We start from the raw sequence: 7,248 nt of genomic DNA on the forward strand, positions 1-7,248 counted from the left end.
CCCCCCCCCCACCCCAAAACAAAAACTGAAAATAATAATAATAACTTTCAAAGTTTGAAGAAGAAGAAGAAGAAGAAGCTACTTTCACTGTTACCACCATGAATTTACTTCACTTCAGAGCTTCTTCCACCATTCATCATTCTTCCTCTCACCATTTCCAACCTTCTAGACATCTTCACTCTGGTACATATATTCATATTTCATTCTCTCTTTTTCTTAATTTGAATGTCTCTTATTGTTCATGAACCGAAACCCCCCACAAAGTGAAACTATTTGGGTTTGCATTGTATAGCATAAAGTTTCAATCTTTGTTGGATTCTATGAACACCCATCACTCATTTTTTTAAAAATAATTTCGTAGACCTTATTGTTGCATTAAGTTCCGAGGATAATCATTGTTTTAATGCTTGTTTTGTGTATTTTTTTCAAAAAATATCAATTGGACCTGAATTTGCTGTTAACCGTTACTTGTTCTTAGAGTCTCCACATTTTCATGGATCATGATGAGGAAGGAAACAAAAGAAAATTGCAGGTTGACTTTTTTTTAAGGATAACCATAATTTCTTTGTCTTGAATTTATTGGGTGAATTTAATTCTTGGTTCTCTGTATTTTGGATGTTTCACATTATTATATGATTTAAAAAAAAAAAAATTAAAACTGCTTCCATATGAAGCTTTCCATGTGTAAACTCTTACCATATAGAGGATTTGCTTACATAAGATCATTTAATTCTTTTTATTTTTTTATATTTTTTTCTGCATGATAAATAGTTCCTCTAGAAGGGTCTGTTTTGTCATCCTCTCTCAATTTGATAGTAAGATTAGAACACAAAAGAGAGAGTGAGTGATGCTGGTTCACAGAGAAAGAGAGAGCTTGGAGGGTGGTGGTGATGGTGTTAGTTTTGGTGAAGGTGGCATTATGGACAGTCTTGAAATGCTTCCATTGGATTTTCCATTGCTGGATGATGATTTTATGAGTTCTTTTATTGCTAGAGAGATTGGGAATGTTAATTGGGAAGCTCTTCTTAATGAAGAAGCTGCTAGGCTTCGAGGTTCTGAGGCAACAAACAAAGAAGAAGGAGGCGATTTTGTTTTTGATTTTGATGATGATGACGATGATGCCCTTTCTGGTGATGCTGAAATTGAGCTGTTTTGTTTTTATTGATTTTAAATTATGTGTGATTTTTTTTTATTCGACACTGGTTAACCCACTAGGACGACGAATGTCTTAGGTCTAACGAACTCTTACATGTATAAAGACTTAAACCCATGTCTGCATTTGTGGGTGAAAATGTTTGTTGTTTGAAAAATGAAGCCAGATTGATAGTTTTTTATTTCTTAAATTTTCTTGACTGGGAATTCTATGTCCTGAATTATATGCAAAGCTTTTAGTTTTAGTTTAGTTCTGTTCTGTGTTTGGATGGAAAAGAAGAGAAGAGAAAAGGGTGAAATTGGGAGGGGCATAAACAAAACAAAACTCTCTTTGTTTTTGAGATTCTTGGGTTATGACAATTGTCCTGTAAATCAATTTTATGAACACAATTTCTCTAATTTTCAACCATTTTCAACAATGGAAAAAGGGAAATGAAGCTTATTACTTAACCTCCAATTTTCTTCCTTTACCATTCTTGTCCTAAATCCTCTGAAATAAGAACTTGCAAACACGCACTAAAGAGTTCTAGGTGCAAGGAGAGTGAGCATTGTGCTTTTTTTCTTCTTGGATTTTCTTTTGATCTTAATTGCATCAGTGTATAACATAGAATTCATTCATTTTTCCTACTGATCTTTTTCATTCGAAAACATGCGAAATGCGGTTCTTGTCTTCTGGAAGTAGCCTGCTAACACTGATACCATTTTGAATCACACAGAAGAATTTTCAGTGTTCAATTACACTGATGAGGACGACGATTCCCAATCTCTTATCCGTTGTCGCATCTGTGATCTTGAGCTTGATTTTCCTACACCCCACTGCAATTCGGAGACCTTCGATCCAGCTAATATGGTATGACCTTTATGTATGTGTGTTTAGGATTGGTAATTGCTGGTTTAGACTTTGTTCCATTTTCCTACTTTTCATTGATTGATTGGTAAATTGTCCATAATCATTGTCATAACTTGTTAATGTATAGATTTTAGATCCTTGCTTAAACACAATTGAATGAGAATCAAGTACTCTAGCAGCAACTTTTGTGCTTGAAAACAAAGGAAAAATGAACTAGGAAACATTCAATTATGCAGCAAATTAAGTTATATTAAATTTTGAATTCTCTGTCTAAAAGCATCAATATTCATATCTCAGGTTTGTCCTGTTTGTGATGAAAAGTTGGGGGAGACTGCAGCAAGGAAATTCATCTCACTAAAGGTATCTACTCGTATGTTGCGATTGTTGTGTTCTAAACAAGGTTATCAACTCTCGAGTTAACTCTTAAACTCTTACAAGTTTATCTAAGATCAACCAGTTTGGCTGAACTCTCGAGTTTGATAACCTTAATTTCCAAATGCTATCTAAGCTTACTTTTCAGGCTTTAGGACAATTTGGTTTTTGCCTCACTCAATTTCAACATCTTTATCTGTGACAGAAGTCGAAGTCTAGGAAATCCATTGTCAGCTCTGGCGAATCGTCTATGCGTGACAAGAAACTTGCTGCCAGGGCTAGCCAACATGAACCAACACATGGTTCATTTTTCTCGTCGTGTGCTCAAAACCGGAGCAGTAGCCATCGTCGTGTGGATTCCATCAGCAATGCCTCAGACATTTCATCCACAGAAAGGTATAACTCCGTTTTCAATTTCTATTTTGTAATGGTTGCAAATTGGTATAAAAATAAAAGGAATAAACTTGAGAAACCTGTAGTTGAAAGCAGGTAGCATTTAAAAGATTGTAAGAAATGGTACTAGGATCTTTCAACTAAACTCATGAATTGTCTATCTGAATTCACTATCAATTTATCCCTTTCAACGTAATATACATCGAATAGAAACAATGATATCTATGATCTAGGAAGTTGGAATAGCAGATGTTGTTTCTTAATGTATAAATTATTGTATCTTAGTACATTTCTATATTGGATTTGACTTTATTCATTGAAGATTATCAATATTTGACATTCAATTTTGAAATCTCTATGAATCTCCAAAACTATTTTGAAGTGCTACTATTGTTTTGCTTCAATACATTCCTAAAACATAAGTAGTTCATGCAATGATTTATGAGTTCCTTATTTACACATTATAAAGGTATTCGGCTAATCAAGCCCTTGAAGCATGTAAAGAAAAATTTTCAAATTCAAACCCTAATTAGGACTGACTAAATCTTTTATGCGCGCTTTTGTTTTCTTAGATTCTTCCTTACATTAATAATGCTATCCTTATCAAGCATTTCAAGGAAAATAACTGATAGTTATGGAAAAGTGTTCTTAGATTTTTTATATTTTGCCTTGATTTTTCACCTCTTTGGTTATAAGAATTTTCTATAAGCCGCCGTGCAAGTGGTCGATACGGTGTTATCTACTTACTCCCTCCGTCCACTGTTATTCATCTTCTTGAACAACACAACAAAATGATACATCAAAAAGTACATTGACTTTTCTTTTAATGTATCATTTTGTCGCGTGTTTAAAAAGACGAATAAAAGTGGACAAGCAATAAACTAATGTTCATGAAAAGTAATTCTCTACTTGAACTTGAACGCCGTGATGTCGCTGATGGTTTTATGATTGCAGCTCTGTGATAGGTTCACCAGCACTAACACCAGCTATGACTGATGATGAGGAGAATGTTGAAGAGAGAAGGCTGAGAGCATCTTTTGCTCAAAAATTAGTACTATCAACTATGATCTAAGGAAAACATGGTGCTATCAAGTTGCTTGCACCTTCAGATTAACTAAGGCACTTAGTTTTACTTTGATGCATTAGTTTTTAGTTAGAATATCAATTTATGAAGGAATTTTGGTAGTCAGAAAAGGCTAGAAAAATTGATGGTTGCCCCTTTTTTTGAGGCTGTCATTGAACTCTAATTATATATTTGCATTTACATAGGACTTTGTTTTGAATTATTATTTCATAATCAAGGTGTCATGATTGACCCAATTCATAGCTAGCTTATTTAAGTGATTATTGGTCTCTTATAAGTGTTTTATCAATGAGAAATACAGAGATAGAGAGGCACTGAGACAGAGACAAATATTTTAAGATTTTACTTTTGTTCTTGTCTCTACAACCAAAGGATTTTCAAAACTATTGTTCATTTTGATCATGCTAAAGAATTACACATACACAAAACTCTCATAACTCCATTACACTTTATTCACGAGTTTATTTACCAACCTGCATAAATTGAACCAAATAAATTTTAAAAAAATTAGAGGATCTTTTACTATGAAGTTTTATCCTTTTTTGTTTTGATAAATATAAAACCATTATCTAAACTAAATCCCCAACTTTAGATCTTCACATTCATTAATAAAATCTTTTTTAAGGTGTTTATTTTTATGTTTTTTACTTTTTACTCTTATCAGTCTTCTTACATGAAAGCAAAAATAAGTGAAAACATTCATGAATCGCAAAATTATTGAAATTGTATTTTTTTTTCTCTTTTCTTTTAACGCCGTGATGCGAGTTAATACCCTAAAATCTACACATTCAGATTTAAAAAATTATACATCCAAATCATAGTTTCTAAAAGGGAGATTATTGTAATTTACTCTAAAAGAAATAAAAGAACCTAATCCATCCACATATACCAAAGCTAGTTACATGGGGTAAAAAGGATGTTTTCTCTTACAATTTGCTGCCATGCCATATCTTAGAAAATATGCCTAGGATTTCTCTTCTATTGACTCTTGATAAGAACATCATCTTTTGGAACACAATGTGCCCTCCTATAGAAGAATTATTTGTTTATGCCTGATTATAAACCTTATATGTTTATGCAATATAAGAAATTCTTCTGCCCAAGTACTCAACAGATGCAAAATAAGAGAGAAGGAAGTTAAGTAAATGCAGAGCATTGGGAAAAATATTATCCAGCTTGACTAAACATCATTTAGAAACCTACAAAATATAAGAAATTGGATATACGGTACAAGTTGTGTAAAATGAGGGGGGAAAAAAGGGGGAAAAAAATTAATTGCATGTCCACCATTTAAGAGTCATACTGAAAGTTCATCCAAATTACTCAATTATAGATTGGATAACGCCGGCTCCGACGGTCTTCCCTCCTTCTCTAATAGCGAACCTCATTCCCTGTTCACAAGCCACGGGCTGGATCAGTTCAACCACCATCTTAACACGGTCACCAGGCATAACCATCTTTGATTCCTCATCCTTGTCATTCATGATTTGAGTAACCTTGCCAGTGACATCGGTGGTCCTCATGTAGAACTGAGGCCTGTACCCGGCAAAGAAAGGTGAGTGCCTCCCTCCTTCTTCCTTCTTCAAAACATAGACGATTGCGCTGAACTTTGTGTGTGGTGTGATGGTTCCAGGCTTGGCCAAAACCATCCCTCTCTGAATATCGACCTTCTGAATACCCCTAAGCAACAATCCCACGTTGTCCCCAGCCATCGCCTCATCGAGAATCTTCTGGAACATTTCCACACCAGTCACAGTAGTGTTCCTAGTTTCCCTGATACCAACAAGGTCAACCGTATCTCCAACCTTAATGGTTCCCCTCTCAACACGCCCTGTGGCCACCGTTCCACGACCAGTGATTGAAAACACATCTTCCACCGCAAGTAAGAAGGGTAGATCAGTTTGGCGCTGTGGGATGGGAATGTAACTATCCACAGAATCCATAAGTTGATAAATCTTATCCACCCACTCATTATCACCACGCTTGATTGCGGGATTTTCCATCAAAGCTTCCAAGGCCAACAGAGCAGAACCGGAAATAATAGGAATGTCATCACCGGGGAACTCATATGAGGACAGAAGCTCACGAACCTCAAGCTCCACAAGCTGCAAAAGCTCCTCATCGTCCACCTGCAGCAAGTTTGGTACACAAAATTCAAGAAATACCCGTACATACAGTGGCAATGCAAGAAAACCAATCAAAAGTCAAATCGAGATTGCACAAGCTCCAAGTTGAACATGTGAGTGAGGACATCCACCAATCTCCCAAAGAACAAACCATTTAAAATTTTAAATTGTAAAATTGCAGCTATAAACGACCATCATTTTCTCTAACAATCTTAGACTAATTTGGTTCGACTCAACTCGTTCTGTAATAAAACATGCATCACAAATTATACATCAACAATGATCCAAAGCAAGTTAGTTTATCAATCTCCAATCTCGTTGCTGAACAAAATAGTTCACCTTGCCATTTCCTTGCCCAAAAGACTAGATGAATTTGTCATTTTCAAATCCAAGATGACAACTTTGCGCCTATGTTTTTTGGTCATGGACAATTTAATACTGTGACTACTCACATGATAATAGTTGAGAATGGTTAGATAACAATTCGTCAAACATGTCAAGCCATCTAACGATTCTTAATAGTTCTCAACTATCATCTTTACATGAAGACAATTTCTAATGGTGACCATTTGATACACTACTAGCTTAATCCTATCATCCAATCACATGATTTTACTTCTAAAACTTTCAAGTTCAAGATAATGAATGGCTGAGTCAAACATGATAATCACAATACACAATTGCATATTAGTATAAGATTCATGCGCTACACTGAAAGTATATCAAAATTAAAACTCGAATAGAAATTCATGAGTTGATTATAAGCAAATTTTTTAAACCTGGTCTTGCTTGTTGAGAAAGACAACCATGTTGGGAACACCAACTTGCTTAGCAAGAAGGATGTGCTCCTTAGTCTGCGGCATGGGTCCGTCGGCACCGGAAACCACCAATATAGCGCCATCCATCTGCGCAGCTCCGGTGATCATGTTCTTGACGTAATCAGCGTGTCCAGGGCAGTCCACGTGTGCATAGTGGCGGTTCTCCGTCTCGTACTCCACCGTCGCAGTGTTGATGGTGATTCCACGCGCCCTTTCCTCCGGCGCGGCGTCGATCTCGTCGTACTTCTTCGGAGCGCTGTTTCCGAGGGCGGCGAGAGCCATGGTAAGGGCGGCGGTGAGGGTGGTTTTGCCGTGGTCGACGTGGCCGATGGTTCCGATGTTGACGTGTGGCTTCTTACGTTCGAATTTTCCACGCGCGGCGCGTACGGTAAAGGTTTTGCGGCGGGTGGTGGTGGGAGTTGAGGTGGAAGTGGAAGAAGGAGTGAGGTGGAG

General features: G+C 36.4%; 2 protein-coding genes across 2 annotated transcripts in view; one reads left to right on the forward strand and one right to left on the reverse strand.

Annotated features, from left to right (window-relative positions):
• On the forward strand, positions 710-4,102 carry LOC107629388. Its single transcript, XM_021117689.1, has 5 exons — positions 710-1,130; positions 1,869-2,002; positions 2,300-2,362; positions 2,580-2,770; positions 3,722-4,102. Exons 1-5 carry the CDS (start codon positions 848-850, stop codon positions 3,837-3,839), a joined length of 789 nt encoding a protein of 262 aa, XP_020973348.1. The 5' UTR covers positions 710-847; the 3' UTR covers positions 3,840-4,102.
• Positions 4,967-7,248, reverse strand: part of LOC107629387 (elongation factor Tu, chloroplastic) — a gene marked incomplete in the record, with an annotated part of 3,049 nt that continues 767 nt past the window's right edge. Inside the window, 2 exon segments of the mRNA XM_016332168.2 lie at positions 4,967-5,980; positions 6,757-7,248. Coding sequence (XP_016187654.1) covers positions 5,171-5,980; positions 6,757-7,248 — 1,302 coding nt within the window.

The sequence above is a fragment of the Arachis ipaensis genome, chromosome B03, assembly GCF_000816755.2.
Source record: "Arachis ipaensis cultivar K30076 chromosome B03, Araip1.1, whole genome shotgun sequence".
Classification (NCBI taxonomy): domain Eukaryota; kingdom Viridiplantae; phylum Streptophyta; class Magnoliopsida; order Fabales; family Fabaceae; genus Arachis; species Arachis ipaensis.